The sequence below is a fragment of the Hyla sarda genome, chromosome 3, assembly GCF_029499605.1.
Source record: "Hyla sarda isolate aHylSar1 chromosome 3, aHylSar1.hap1, whole genome shotgun sequence".
NCBI lineage: Eukaryota > Metazoa > Chordata > Amphibia > Anura > Hylidae > Hyla > Hyla sarda.
Genome location: NC_079191.1, coordinates 404,482,945 through 404,498,610, shown reverse-complemented (window position 1 = coordinate 404,498,610; position 15,666 = coordinate 404,482,945). Strand labels below are relative to the sequence as shown.

The following is a 15,666-nucleotide window of genomic DNA, read 5'->3' as shown; positions in this document are numbered from 1 at the left end:
CTGTGATTGTATTTTAAGTTCAGGACAAGCACCTTTATCTCAGGCACACACTGCAGAGAATGTGGAATACTGAGCGACCATGAATTCATTATAATACGGTGCATGATAGAGCTGGGGTTTTAACTTTCACTTTCTGTTGCTCACAATTATAATTTAGAATTAAATGTTACATTTTAATCTCTTGGAGTGAGGGATAAAAAGTCTACATTATAACTGTCTGGAAGAACTGACCAATTAGAATGAGCATTTCACTGGTAAGACCTCTGTATTACTGAAGTGTATGCACTGACTTGCTGTCTGGTCCTCTACATAGACAGTGACTTACAGCTCCCAGCAGATGTGTCTTACTTTATTATGTAAGGACTTGCTTTATCTGTATTAGTTATCTACTTATTTTACTTTAAAGGGGTTCTCCTTCCCTAAGACATCTTATCCCCTCCCCTTGCATAGTGGGGGCGGGGCGTGACCTCACACAGGGGGGGAGTCGTGACGTCACAATACTCTGTCCCGTGGTCGTCACCCAGCAGTTTGTGAGCTGGCAGTGTGGCGTGCAGCTCAAAGAGGTGGGTGCCGAATGCAAGATTGCGGGAGTCCCCAGTGGTGGCACCCCGCAGTCAGACATCTTATCCCCTATCCTTTGGATAGGGGATAAGATCTCTTAGGGCTGGAGTACCCCTTTAATCCTCACTCTTTCCTATCTTTGGATGACATTTTGGGGATTCAGAACCAATTACCAGGTTTCCATAGAGTTGATCACAACATACAATGGTCTCAACATTCAATGGTCGTCCTGGAAACGATTAATTGTGTAGAAAAACCTGAAGTGTACACACATTTTATACATATATATATATATATATATATATATATATATATATATATATATATAAATATAAACTTATTTATGTTTATATATATATATATATATATATATATATATATATATTGTAATGCTACATTGACATGTAAGTGTATAGTCAGCCACTCTTTATTGTTAATTTATAGTATAACCAAGTGATTTTATGTGCCATGGCTTTACTGCGTACACAGACGGCAGGGAAATTGAACTGTACAGTGGGAAGAGTAATTTGCAGCTGCACTGAATGGTACGACTGGCATGAAGACTGATTTCTACAGTGAAGCTGTTGGAGATTAAGAGAGGAAATGGAAGATGTCTATTTGCATTTGTTCTCTTGATTCATTTAACGTGAATTGCCAAGGAAGATGAAATTGTTATTCCACTGCAATTATGGCTCCTAAATGATCACATTTCCAAAATACAACATCGGCTAAATCCTGAACCAGGACGCACTATATACAGTATGGTATATGTACATGTCATACAGACAGTCTCTGATATAAAAACAAAAATACTCCCGTCAAACATTGCTGGTCACCCAGTGGGTCACTATTCACTACATGTTAATGGCCTCCATCACACATCTATTGTAATATAAGTGTGTGTTGTCAGAAGTGTGTACTTTTCGGCATTTAGTTGGCTAGTTTACATTTTTTTTTTCCATGCCTTAAGACCCATAGAGGGCCACCTTAGTGCCACAGTGTTTCAACAATATTTTATTTGTTTTAGTTAGTTATAGGGATATTCCGGCCATAAACATTTTATCCCCTATCTAAATGATAGGGGATAAGATGTTTAATGGGGGGGCACTGCTCTAGGCTTGGAAAGCTCTGAGTTTCTGGGTCTGGAGACATGATGTCGCCAGGCCTCCTCCATTCATGTCTATAAGAGGCGAGGGAACTGCACGTCTTTGGTCCCGGAAACTCTGAGTTTTCCGTGACTGGAGCCGCAGCCTGGTACACAATGCTGCTGGGACACCCCACGATCAAACATCTTAGGATAGGGGATAAGATAGGGGATAAGATGTCTATGGCCGGAATACCCCTTTAAGTCCCAGTTACCCCATAGGAGGGTCAATCCCCAGAGCTCTAAGTCTAAAATATTGTAGATCCTGTAATGTTAAACATGGGTGTACTAAGGCAAAATTCACATTGGGGTCGGTTTCAATGAAAATGCCTAAGAAAATAGCACAGTATGCAGTGGTATTTTGTCTGGTAAAATACTGCACATCATGGCAGAAACCTGACAGATTGTATGACGTAGAAGAACAACAGAGAAGTTAGCGATGTGGTGATCCTACCCTAATGCAAAGAAAGAGCAGCTGATCCATATCTTATATGAAGGATAGCCTTATGCCTATCCCTCTCTTATACCTATCCCATGCATACCTAAACTCCTTTACTGTTTTTTAGCTACCACTTCTGCAGGAAGGCTATTCCATGCATCCACTACTCTCTCTGTAAAGTAGGCAGGTGAGCTGTGAACATTTTGCTTTGAAATTATTATTCATTGCTCATCGTTTGCTTGCTCAATCTCATCACTGATAAGCCTAATAATTCTGATTTAATTCTTCGAGAAAGATATCCAATTTTGGTTCCTGAGACCTTCAGAAAACTATTGGTTTACTTAGGGAAAGTTGATTTTTTGCTGCTTTCTTATTCTTTAGAGAAATTTAAAAATATATGTGACCATTCAAATGGGTCGGCCAAAGTAAGAACCCCTTCTAGTCAGTGGCTTTCCACCCTGGCTCATATGGTTGGGGTTTCAAGATTGGACCACTTCTATATCCATATTTCATAATAAGCCATATGAAATTGATTTGTTGTGGTGAGATAATCACTTAATAGAATCCTATCCTGTTTGGAAGTATTAAAGGGATTGTCCAGGATTAGAAAAACCTGGTCACTTCTAGATAGTGCCACACATATCTGCAGGAAGTGGGTTTTCTTTTAGGTAAGTGACAGTACCTGCAATTATGCTAAGCTGCAACAAACGGCACAAACATACAACGTGTCCCCTATGCACATGATTAGGGATAAGTGTCTATTATAGGGGGAAGTGTCCCCAGCAGTCAGACCCCAAACCCCCCAATTGGATAAGTTGTTTTTTCACTTGACATCCCCTTTAAAATCAACAACTGATCCCGTATCCTATGTGGTATCTTTGGAAATATATATGCATCACAAAGGATGCCCTTTAACCCCTTAAGGACTCAAGGAGGAAAAAACGAAAGTGCAAAAACGGAAAAACACTACCTTTTAAAAATCATAACCCTTTCAATTTTCCACCTAAAAATCCATATTATGGCTTATTTTTTGCATCACCAATTCTACTTTACAGTGACATTAGTCATTTTACCTAAAAATGCACGGCGAAACGGAAAAGAAAATCATTGTGCGACAAAATCGAAAAAAACCCGCCATTTTGTAACTTTTGGGGGCGTCCGTTTCTACGCAGTGCATATTTCGGTAAAAATTACACCTTATTATTCTGTAGGTCCATACGGTTAAAATGATACCCTACTTATATAGGTTTGATTTTGTCGGACTTCTGGAAAAAATCATAACTACATGCAGGAAAATATATACGTTTAAAAATGTCATCTTCTGACCCCTATAACTTTTTTATTTTTCCATATGAGGGCTCATTTTTTGCGCCGTGATCTGAAGTTTTTATCAGTAGGATTTTTGTTTTGATCGGACTTTTTGATCACTTTTTATTCATTTTTTTAATGGTATAAAAAGTGACCAAAATACGCTTTTTTGGACTTTGGAATTTTTTTGCGCATACGCCATTGACCGTACGGCTTAATTAATGATATATTTTTATAGTTCGGACATTTACGCACGCGGCGATACCACATATGTTTTTTTTTTTTTTTTTTTACACTGTTTTATTTTTTTTATGGGAAAAGGGGGGTGATTCAAACTTTTATTAGGGAAGGGGTTAAATGACCTTTCTTAACACTTTTTTTTACATTTTTTTTTGCAGTGTTATAGGTCCCATAGGGACCTATAACACTGCACACACTGATCTCCTATGCTGATCACTGGCGTGTATTAACACGCCTGTGATCAGCATTATCGGCGCTTGACTGCTCCTGCCTGGATCTCGGGCACGGAGCAGTCATTCATCGATCGGACACCGAGGAGGCAGGTAAGGGCCCTCCCGGTGTCCGATCAGCTGTTCGGGACGCCGCGATTTCACCGCGGCGTTCCCGAACAGCCCGACTGAGCAGCCGGGTCACTTTCAGTTTCACTTTAGAAGCGGTGGTCAGCTTTGACCGCCGCTTCTAAAGGGTTAATACCGCACATCGCCGCGATCGGCGATGTGTGGTATTACCCGCGGGTCCCGGCCGCTGATGAGCGCCGGGACCGACGCGATATGATGCAGGATCGCGGCGCGATCCCGCTTCATATCGCGGGAGCCGGCGCAGGACGTAAATATACGTCCTGCGTCGTTAAGGGATTAAAGGTTTTTTATTTATTTTTATTTTTTTAATAAACTGGTGCCACAAAGTTAAACAGATTTGTAAATTACTTCTATTAAAAAATCTTTATCCTTCCAGTACTTATTAGCTGCAGAATACTACAGAGTAAATTATTTTCCTTTTGGAACACAGTCATTTCTGCTGACATCGTGACCACAGTGCTCTCTGCTGGACTTTCTGTCCATTTTAGGAACTGTCCGGAGCAGCATATGTTTGCTATGGGGATTTTCTCCTACTCTGGACAGTTCTTAAAATGGACAGAGATGTCAGCAGAGACCTCTGTGTTCCAAAAAGAAAATAATTTCCTCTGTAGTATTCAGCAGCTATTAAGTACTGGAAGGATTAAGATGTTTTAATAGAAGTAATTTACAAATCTGTTTAACTTTCTGGCACCAGTTGATAAAAAAAAAAAAAAAAAAGTTTTCCACCAGAGTACCCCTTTAAGACTCAAGGCCCAATAGCCACTGGTATCTCTATATCCCCAAATAATTGCTCCATAATAATATACACACATTATATTTTTCAGCTATGGTCGATGAATTTTTATATTCGATTGGGTAAAAGAACATGTTGTGCTTTATACAGTATTTGGCTTTGCATTACAGATTGTTTGAGTACAAAGAAAGCATTTTGTCAGCATTGCTTAGTGGCTTTCTACTTCCTGGCCTACATTTAACAAAAAAAAAAAAAAAAAACACTATAGCATCATTCTCGCTATATAAGCTAAAAATGGCAGGTGGCATTTTGCTGAAAAGCCTAACTCCATGCAGTCACATTGATTTCATTTTTGAAAATGATATTTGGTAATAAAAAACCTGTTCTTTCCCTATTTATACCTTGCTACTATTTTTATTCGCACATTACTAATGTTGAATGAATAGTCTGTAGCAATTATATAATCCTTCGATTTTAGAACACACTGGGCACAAGGTATAAATCTTGAGTGAATTGGTAGCTGAGAAGCAAAGAAAATCACAAAATGTTCTCCTTAACAAAGTCTGTACAGATGTGTCACACATCCTCAAGAGACGTGAAACTACGGAGGGCTTTAAAGGACGCTTGATATCCACTAGGTGAGTTATGTGTGCGATTTACAGGGAGTATTTCTTATATAATGTCTTCATTGAGTCATGCTGAACCATTGTGAGGAAACAATAAAAATGTCCACAGCTAAATAAAGTGGACGTTTATACACATATATTTTAAATTGTAAAAATGTCAGGCTTTGGGCCAGCAATTTTGTCGAGTTGAGATTGGACTTTGTAAATGACATATATGGACAACCCATACTGCGATCATTAGGCGAAAAGTAAAACTTTGTTCTAGTTCTTTTTAGAAGTGTCTTCATGATCTATTTATTTAGCCTCTACTGCATTATCTTGGTCTTCCATACAAGTAAAACATACTAGGTGACAACTATTGGCCACTGTGTCTTTAAGGGTCCTAAATGATCCTGAATGGAATTTATGGTATTAAAAATTTAAGTAATCTTCAAGTTTATAAAAAGCTTGTGGCAACCTATCTGGGCATGCTTAAGATTGACCTACGTGATTGGCTCTTGGAGCATATCTTGAAGTTCCTGGGGCCTAGTACAAAATCTACCCCCAAGGCCCCCAACTATCACACATAATTTATAATATGTCATGTTCGGGAAGACCATTGTCCCTACCTGCTTGGACAATCCACCCTAAATGGTTGCTCCCAACTAAGCGATGGTCCCCAAACTGGGCTAAGTGCACAGGGGGTCAAGGAAGTCAGACAGGCCAGACCAGTAATACACAGGAAGAGAAAGTACACAATCAGTAGACAAAGGGTTAATCAGGGACAAGCTAGAAGAGGGGAGTGTAGTACAAAATCACAAAAGAGGCAAAGTCAGTACAAGGAAGGGTTAAACCTAGAGAGCAGCAAAGTACAAAGTCAGCAGGCAAAGGGATGGTCAGGTCACAAACAGAGGTCAGGATAAATAGGGTCAAGTAGCAGAAGGTACAGGAATGTTAGTATAGGTCAAATACCTTCTGTGTACAAGCTAAACATGTCTATAAGCTTCTATTGCCAAAAGAGTGTCTCCGTCTGGCTAGTATACTTCAGTACACCTCTCAGAAAAAAAGGATAGAATAGTGTAGTAGACTGCACTATTTAATTTACTACTATGAAATAAGGAAAAAACGAGGAGCGAACACACCTATCACTTCTTATCCCCAAATGGCAGATACACGTAGTAGGTGCACTTACTTCACCGAGGGGAGCTGGGTCCGTATTGCTCCCCTCGTGCCGGTTCACCTGTAAGTCCACCTGAACACTGAGACAGCCGATATTTCTTTGTACTTCTCTTCGACTCAAAAAGCTCATATGGACTGCGGACACTTCTTAAAGGTACAGCATTTATTTTAAAACAATAAAAAACAATACAAATAGATACATCCGACGCGTTGCGGAGTTGCCTCCTTCCTCAGGAGTTATTCAGTTCAGTTATTTCTGTTCCAGTGTGTTTTTTTTTTTTTTAAGTGAGCTGCAGCCACTCCCCAGTATATTTTTTCTTAATTGATTTCAGAACTATTTAATGTAATGGGATTCTCTAAAAACTATATCCATTGAACAGATAGCATTTTAACCTATGAGTAATGTCACAGGCATTAATTTAATGAATACTTCGGGAAGCTCTATTTATCACTGGAGCTTCCAGAGGCAAAGATGCTGGTACCTCATTCCTTTTCTCCTCCTGACCTCCGTGCAGAGTGGTAGTCCTGCATCAGTCATTTGACAGTACAGCAATACCACCGGTCAGGAGGAGAGGAAGGCCGACTACACAGATGAACTGCTTGGTTTTGCCCGGGGAACCTCTGATGGTATAAATGTCAATATTTATGTAGTCACAACACCGGAGCTTTTCAGGGTTTTTCTTCTGGCTGCCTACACAATGCAATACATGTAACTTATATACTGTATCTGGAGTCCTCCAGACATTTACCACGGACAGAACACAGTGTGAACCTAACCTTATACGTATGAATTGAGCTTCAATACCGGACACAGTCATGGCCTAAAGACTAGACCCCTGTTCTAAACGTATACAAGTTCATCCATAAACCATCGCAATCCAACAAGGCTTACTACGTAACCCTGCAATAAAATCGTGACCGTTTTTCTAGTCCTAGTCCTTATGCAGAAGTAAGAAAGTTGTCTCTTTTGATAGACAAGCAGGTAAAAAGACCTATTAATCGGTTTTGTATACTTTGTGCTGATTTTCAACCCTTTGGTTAATAGTCTTTATAATTTAGAGTGATTATACAGGCATGCTTTTATTGTATGTTTGCATAGAAAATTCTGTTGACAACTGAAGAAGTGTACAAATTTCCCTGCAAGGATCTATTTGCATATAAATAAGATGTGTTTACAGTGAGTGAACTCAAATTCAGATAGGTAATAGCTGGTCCATCAATTGTCAAACATCAGCGGGATTCCAAACAGTTTATTGACAGCAACGCGCATAACTGATGTGAATAAGCCCCTTATCACTGGGAATAAACCAAGGAGATATTTACATCAAGTATCATCCCCATGTTTTACAGTTGTAAATGCCTAGCACAATAATGGGAGATGTGGCTGAAATAGAATGGTTATGGTCATGAATAATAATGAGGAGTAAATCATATTTATCATACAGCATAAGCAATTATACCAGCGTAGTACTATAGCCGCTATGCATTGCTAGCTGGTACTTCAAGTGATGGGTCACTACAGCATATGATGGGACTGGCACTGAGCAGAAAATAGGTAGCACCGTAGGCGTTACTATAGGCTGGCACGTGCTTAACTCCATACCTAGTCATTAAGACCTAAAGAAACATTGATGAAATTCACCGCAGCCCTGCAGGTTTTCATTGGAAAGTTCCTGCAGCTAAAGGGACAGTGTCTGTTAATGTTTAATCCCAGACAACCCTGGTATTACTATCTATACATTTCCCTTGTTGGAGCAATGGCGGAATTCTCGGGTGAATAGTGGTTCTCTTGTTATTTAATGCCACTTCCCCTCTAGCCAATTTTGTTCAAAACTCAGAAAACTCTTCATATATTGACCAGTATCTTCCATGTAACTGAAAATGAGCAGGATTTAGTATTGAGTATGAGGATCTGTAATGCCGAGTGCTCCGAGTCCCGCTTCTCCCCCGGAGCGCTTGCAGCGTTACACTCCTGCTTGTAGCGTCCCGGTCAGACCCGTGGGTCACATCCCGTGTCACTCACCGGCCCTGTCCTCAGTCTCGGCGCGAGTGGCCTCGCTCTCTAGGGCGCGTGCGTGCGCCTGCTCTCTTAGATTTAAAGGGCCAGTGCACCATTAATTGGTGCCTGGTCCAATTAGTTCTAATCACTTCCTACACTATAAAAACCCACTTCCCCTTCCTGTCCCTGCCGGATCTTGTTGCCTTGTGCCCTGAGAAAGCGTTTTGTGAATTCCCTAGCCTGTGTATCTGACCTTCTGCCGTTGCCCCTGACTACGAACCTTGCTGCCTGCCCTGACCTTCTGCTACATCTGACCTTTGTTTTGCCTTGTCCTTTGTACCACTCCTGTCTCAGCAGCCAGAGGGGTCGAGTCGCTACTGGGGGACATGACCTGATAGTTACTGCCGCAGCAAGTCCATCCCGCTTTGCGGCGGGCTCTGGTGAAGACCAGTAACTACTTAGAACCGATCCCCCAGTACGACCCGCGCCGTCGCCTCTCTAGCACAGAGGATCCACCTCCAGTGTCCTCACCAGCCGCTAGTCCGGATCCTAACAGGATCCTAATAGGACTGCCTCATAAAACAGTTGCGGTGTGTGATAAAGATCACCCAGTGATCAGTCATGAGTCTGGCTTCTCTAATACATTGCTCAATCACTGGGCAGGCAAGGCCACATCAATGATCACTGGATCATTTGTTTTATTCTTTACTTCCATCATTGTCGCCCGCACATCCCCTATAAACAATTATTTTAGACCTGCCGAAAAGGTTCAATCGGCCAGTGAATGAGCATTTGCTTGTTTGTCGACTGATCACTGGGCCTGTTACCCAGCCTGTATTAGGGTCTTAAAGGGGTGGTCCAGTGAAAAACAAGTTATCCCCTATCCACATGATAGGTAATAAGTATCTGATTGCGGAGATGTGACCACTGGGACCCCCAATTCTCAAAGTTAACACATGCTGTAGATGGCACACACTCCATTAATTCTCTATGGAATCGCCGAAAAGACCCGAGTGCTTTACTCAGGCATCTCCAGGGCTCCTATAGAAATGAATGGAACGTATGCAGTCAGTAGCATAGGCTCCTCTCCAAGACCTGTTCAAGAGATCAGACTTTAAGCCATATCTGGCTATACTGGAAATGTTGCATTACACATCTGTCATTGAAATGCAAGGCTGACCGTGTGATAAATAGACTGTATGGATATGAAAGAGTGAGAGCTGGTCACTCATACAGGAGGGTCCTGAGCAATGTATACTCCTCAGTGAGGCCCGTATGTCCTACCTGGGAGGTTGTCTCCATAAGACGCCTTTAAATCAAATTAACATACAGTAGGAATCTCTTGGGACTCCCTTCATTTAATAACTGTTGTACCCTTTATTACAGTTCCTATGAATATTTATTCATAATCATTGGTCCATGTATTGTTTTTGTCAACTGATTGCATCTGTTATGTGCACAATTGTTATTTGTTGGTTGCACATCTTGCTGTGTAAACAGAGATAGTGCTACTGACAAACATTGATGTGTATGGGGGGGGGAGATGTTTGAATGAACGATCATAAACATAAGACATATGTACCATAGTGGCAGTGCATCCCTCTGCTATGGGGCTCTTAGAGAGAGGGGGTACCGCCCTGGTTGGTCCCATACTCTTTTCTAATGGTAAAAACCAAAACTGCACTGTCAGCAAATTGATGGAAAGAAAATTGGTCATGGAAAGCAAAGGGGAAATGAACACCAGATATTTCTGTCCTGCTGGGAAAAATTAGAAATCATTATAGGAGGCCCGTACATTGATATGGAGGCCCATGTTGCTATGGGTTCCCCCTTCTATGTACACCACTAATCCTAAAGATTACAAAGTTTGATTATAAGAAAATGAGTGCTGATCGACTTCATATATCGTGCTGATCGACTTCATATATCGTTGACCAGTGTTGCAGGCCTGCATTGAAGAACCCTTAATTTCCTCAGGAAAACCCTATTGGGGACATAGACATCATACCCAAAAAAACAAAACATTAAAACAATGTAGCTCCTGCTGCTTTGGATGGATGTATTACATTGTAGGCTCTTTGTTTGCAGTGCAAATGTATATCTGATCTAAAGTTGCTTCGGTGATCATAGCTGATCTCTAGAGGTTTTGAGAGATTTCATGAGGCAGCCCTTTAAAACTTTCAAAGTTAAACAATAATTATAAATATAAAGAAGCAAATGAAGCTGAAGTATGTTCCATCTTTAAAAAAATAAAATAAAAAACCTGAAGAAACCCATTCAATTACATCCTGCCCTGCCCCCTCAGGAACGTACTGTTTAATTTAAGCTTATTTAGCGAAATACATCATTTTCTCATTTCTCAAAGTGCTTGGACTGCATTTTTGTCACTAATTCTAAGAGAGTGACTCTTTAAAGTTTCAGCTGATCTGTTTTCCTTGTCATTGGCCGGCCGCACTACATAAATGGCACATTTACAATGTTCTATATTTAAACACAGCACTTGAGATTGATAAATATTTCGGAGCGTTAGATTAGGGTTTATCTACAGTGATCATGTTGCGAAAGCTTTAATTAATAAATAAAGGATTAATATATAATTAATTGTTTCTCTTTAAATTTGTAGGAACTTTGCAAAATTGCAATGCTTTCAGAGCAGGTAGACTAGTTTTACAGAGAGACTGTTAATTCTTAACTCCCTACAGTTATGCCCTCGCTGTTCATATAAATGTAGATGTTTCAAGCATCAATTTGTTACATTTTTGGAGGAATTTATTATATCACATTGTTTTTGCATGATAAAGACTTTCTGACTAAGGATAATGCAGTAAATATACACTGCTCAAAAAAATAAAGGGAACACTTAAACAACACAATGTAACTCCAAGTCAATCACACTTCTGTGAAATCACACTGTCCACTCAGGAAGCAACAGTGATTGACAATCAATTTCACATGCTGTTGTGCAAATGGAACAGACAACAGGTGTAAATTATAGGCAATCACCAAGACACCCCGAATAAAGGAGTGGTTCTGCAGGTCATGACCACAGACCACTTCTCAGTTCCTATGCTTCCTGGCTGATGTTTTGGTCACTTTTGAATGCTGGCGGTGTTTTCACTCTAGTGGTAGCATGAGACGGAGTCTACAACCCACACATGTGGCTCAGGTATTGCAGCTCATCCAGGACGGCACATAAATGCGAGCTGTGGCAAGAAGATTTGCTGTGTCTGTCAGCGTAGTGTCCAGAGCATGGAGGCGCTACCAGGAGACAGGCCAGTACATCAGGAGACATGGAGGAGGCCTTTGGAGGGCAACAACCCAGCAGCAGGACCGCTACCTCCGCCTTTGTGCAAGGAGGAGCAGGAGGAGCACTGCCAGAGCCCTGCAAACTGACCTCCAGCAGGCCACAAATGTGCATGTGTCCACTCAATCGGTCAGAAACAGACTCAATGAGGGTGGTATGAGGGCCCGACATCCACAGGTGGGGGTTATCCTTACAGCCCAACACCATGTAGGACGTTTGTCATTTGCCAGAGAACACCAAGATTGGCGAATTTTTCACTGGTGCTCTGTGTTCTATACAGATGAAAGCAGGTTCACACTGAGCACATGGGACAGAGGTGACAGAGTCTGGAAACACCGTGGAGAACGTTCTGCTGACTGCAACATCCACTATCATGACTGGTTTGGTGATGGGTTAGTAATTGTGTGGGTTGGCATTTCTTTGGGGGCCGCACAGCCCTCCATGTGCTTGCCAGAGGTAGCCTGACTGCCATTAGGTACCAAGATGAGATCCTCAGACCCCTTGTGAGACCATATGCTGGTGAATTTGGCCTTGGGTTCCTCCTAAGACAATTCTAGACCTCATGTGTGTAACGCCAAGCGTCCCGCTTCTCCCCCGGAGCACTCGCGGCGTTCTTCTCCTCCTTGCAGCGCCCCGGTCAGACTCGCTGACCGTGAGCACTGCTCTGTGTTTCTCGGCGGGGATGCGATCCCCGCGGCAGGACGTGCCTGCCCGCGGGTCGCATCCCATGTCTCTCACCTGCCCGTCCTCCTGCTCAGTCCCGGTGCGCGTAGCCCCGCTCTCTAGGGCGCGCGCGTGCTGGGTCTCTCAGATTTAAAGGGCCAGTGCACCATTGATTGGTGCTTGGCCCAATTAGTTCCAAGCACTCCCTACACTATAAAACCCCACTTCCCCTTCCTGTCCCTGTCGGATCTTGTTGCCTTGTGCCAGAGAAAGCGTTCCCGTGTGTCCATTGCCTGTGTTTCCTGGCCGTTTCCATTCACTACGAACCGTTGCCGCCTGCCCTGACCTTCTGCTATGTCTGACACTCCTTCTTGCCTAGTCCTTGTGTACCACGCCTGACTCAGCAGTCAGTGAGGTTTAGTCACTATTGGGGGGAACGACCTGGGGGTTACCTGCCGCAGCAAGTCCATCCCGCCTTGCGGCGGGCTCTGGTGAAAACCAGTAACCCCTTAGATTCCATTCCCCTGGTACGGCCCACGCCATCACCTCACTGACACAGAGGATCCACTACCTGTGTCGTCCCCGCATACCAGTCCGGATCCTGACAGTAGATCCGGCCATGGCTCCTGCTGAGGTCCCGCTGCCCAGTGTCGCTGACCTAACCTCCGTGGTCGCCCAGCAATCTCAGCAGATCGCGCTACAAGGACAACAGCTGACTCAGTTGACTGCTATGCTACAACAGCTTCTGCCTCAACAATCAACACATCATTCCTCCTGAGTGTCTGGTCGTCTCTGCCCCAGCTTCTTTGTTACCAATTCCTCCCGGAAAGACTTATGTTCCCCCACGTCTTCGCCTCCAGACTCTCAAATGGGGTCATTCCTCCCACCTGGCGGGTCATGCTGGAATCAAAGAGTCCATACAGCTAATTGCCAGACACTAATGGTGGTCTTCCTTGGAGAAAGATGTGACCGATTTTGTATGGGCCTGTACAGTGTGTGCTCGAGACGAGACTCCACGCCAGAAGCCGGCTGGCCTTCTCCTTCCTCTGCCTGTGCCTGAACAGCCATGGTCTCATATAGCTATGGACTTTATAACTGACCTACCTTCATCTCATGGCAACACTGTCATTTGGGTGGTCGTTGACCGCTTTTCCAAAATGGCTCATTTTGTTCCGCTTCCGGGTCTACCTTCTGTGCCACAATTGGCGAAAAAAAATTTCTAAAAATTTTTCATCTCCACGGGCTTCCCACGCATATTGTCTCTGATAGAGGTGTTCAATTTATTTCAAAATTTTGGAGGGCACTCTGCAATCAATTAAAAATCAAATTGAGGTTCTCTTCCTCCTATCACCCTCAATCCAATGGACAAGTGGAAAGAGTTAACCAGATTCTTGGCGACTACTTGCGGCACTCTGTCTCCTCCCGTCAAGATGATTGGGTCGACCTTCTGCCCTGGGCCGAATTCTCGTACAACTTCAAGAATTCTGAGTCCTCCTCCAAATCTCCATTCTTTGTGGTGTACGGCCGTCACCCGCTGCCCCCCTCCCCATTCCCACTTCTTCTGGAGTTCCTGCCGTGGATGAATTGACACAAGATTTCTCCTCCATCTAGAAGGAGACTCAAAAGTCTCTCTTACTGGCCTCATCTCGTATGAAGAAACATGCGGATAAAAAGAGAAGAATTCCTCCTGTCTTTGCCCCCTGGTGACAAAGTATGGCTCTCCGCCAAATACATCAGTTTCCGTGTCCCTAGTTACAAGCTTGGTCCTCGGTACCTCAGACCTTTCAAAATCAAGAATCAAATCAATTCTGTCTCCTACAAGCTTCATCTCACTCCTTCGTATTCCTAACTCTTTCCATGTTTCTCTTCTCAAACCTCTCGTACTTAACCGCTTTTCTCCCAAGGTCACTGTTCCTGCTCCTATCTCTGGCTCCTCTGATGTCTTCTCTGTTAAGGAAATTCTCACCTCCAAGGTCGTTCAAGGTAAAAAAAAAAAATTGGGGTGGATTGGGAGAATTGTTGCCCCGAAGAAAGATCGTGGGAACCCGAGGCCAATATTTTGGACAAGGAACTCATCCACAAATTCCTCGGTTCCAAAAAGAGGGGGAGACCCAAGGAGGGGGGGGGGGGGGGGTACTGTAATGCTGAGCGCTCCGGGTCCCGCTCCTCCCCCGGAGTGCTCGTGGCGTTCTTCTCCTCCATGCAGCGCCCCGATCAGACTCGCTGACCGGGAGTGCTGATCTGTGTTTCTCGGCGAGGATGCGATCCCCGCAGCAGGACGTGCCTGCCCGCGGGTCGCATCCCGTGTCTCTCACCTGCCCCATCCTCCTGCTCAGTCCCGGGTCTCTCAGATTTAAAGGGTCAGTGCACCATTAATTGGTGCCTGGCCCAATTAGCTCCAAGCACTCCCTACACTATAAAAACCCTGTGTTTCCTGACATTTGCCGTTTCCATTGACTACGAACCGTTGACGCCTGCCCTGACCTTCTGCTACGTCTGACACTCCTTCTTGCCTAGTCCTTGTGTACCACGCCTGACTCAGCAGTCAGTGAGGTTGAGTCGCTATTGGGTGGAACGACCTGGGGGTTACCTGCCGCAGCAAATCCATCCCGACTTGTGGCGGGCTCTGGTGAAAACCAGTAACCCCTTAGATTCCGTTCCCCTGGTATGGCCCACGCCATCACCTCACTGACACAGAGGATCCACTACCTGTGTCGTCCCCGCATACCAGTCCGGGTCCTGACAATGTGGCTGGAGTGTGTCCACAGTTCCTGCAAGAGGCAGGCATTGATGCTATGAACTGGCCCACCCGTTCCCCAGACCTGAATCCAATTGAGCACATCTGGGACACCACCAACGCCATGTTGCACCACTTTTTTGTGAAAACTCAACCTGTCGTGTTTTAAGAAAGAATGCTGAGTTACATCCAAAGAACACCATACCTACTGTGAAGCATGGGGGTGGAAACATCATGCTTTGGGGCTGTTTTTCTGCTAAGGGACCAAGTCAACTGATCCATGTAAAGAAAAGAATGAATGGGGCTATGTATTGTGAGACTTTGAGTGAGATTGTGAGAATCCTTCTTTCAGCAAGAGCATTGAAGATTAAACAGGAGTTGGTGGATGCTTTAGT

The 15,666-nt window shown here is 43.6% G+C and overlaps 1 protein-coding gene across 2 annotated transcripts in view; it reads left to right on the top strand.

Moving 5' to 3' along the window:
- CAMKMT (calmodulin-lysine N-methyltransferase) overlaps nt 1-15,666 on the top strand; it is a 502,992-nt gene that overhangs the window by 367,163 nt on the left and 120,163 nt on the right. For both annotated transcript variants that reach the window (XM_056568123.1, XM_056568124.1), the window contains exon 7: nt 5,356-5,422. In XM_056568123.1, coding sequence (XP_056424098.1) covers nt 5,356-5,422 — 67 coding nt within the window. The remainder of the gene's footprint in view (nt 1-5,355; nt 5,423-15,666) is intronic.